We start from the raw sequence: 604 nt of genomic DNA, 5'->3' as shown, positions 1-604 counted from the left end.
GTTGCTAGACTCGGCTTGGCCGTTGGTTTGTGGATATCTAGGGGCTAATTTTCTTAGTGTTATGTTCCAGCGTGAACAGAAGCCCTCGGTGTTATCTGATATGAACTGGGATCCATTGTCGCATATGATTTCGGATGGTATCCCAAATCTGCTTATGATGTTGCGCTTGATGAAAGAGATCACCAACCGTTCTCTTACCTTTGTCATTGCTTCTGCTTCAATCCACTTTAAGAAGTAATCAGTCATAACTAGCATATACACTCTGTTGTCTGGAGCCCTGGGCAGCTTGCTCACTATGTCCATTCCCCCACATCATGAATGGCCATGGAGAGATAATCGGATGCATTGGTTCTCCTGGCTGGTGGATTGCTGGAGCCGCCTTTTGACATGGCTCACAGCGTTTGGCATGATTTACGGCATCTGCGCGCATGGTGGGCCAGAAATACCCCTGTCTCAAGATTTTGTTTGACAGACTTCGTCCTCCAGCATGGTTCCCGCATTCTCCGCCGTGTACATCCCGCATTACTGTTTCTGCCTTCTCTTTGCTCAAGCACCTGAGGCATGGTCCTGCCAGTGACTTTCTGAAGAGGATGTTATCAATCAT

At 47.8% G+C, this 604-nt stretch overlaps 1 protein-coding gene across 1 annotated transcript; it reads right to left on the bottom strand.

Moving 5' to 3' along the window:
• Positions 1 to 238: 238 nt before the first annotated feature.
• On the bottom strand, positions 239 to 604 carry LOC141588769 (uncharacterized). The gene has a single exon (XM_074410196.1). The coding sequence runs from the start codon at positions 602 to 604 to the stop codon at positions 239 to 241; it is 366 nt and encodes a 121-aa protein (XP_074266297.1).

Source organism: Silene latifolia, chromosome 6 (assembly GCF_048544455.1).
Source record: "Silene latifolia isolate original U9 population chromosome 6, ASM4854445v1, whole genome shotgun sequence".
Classification (NCBI taxonomy): domain Eukaryota; kingdom Viridiplantae; phylum Streptophyta; class Magnoliopsida; order Caryophyllales; family Caryophyllaceae; genus Silene; species Silene latifolia.
This window is presented reverse-complemented; position numbering and strand designations above follow the sequence as displayed.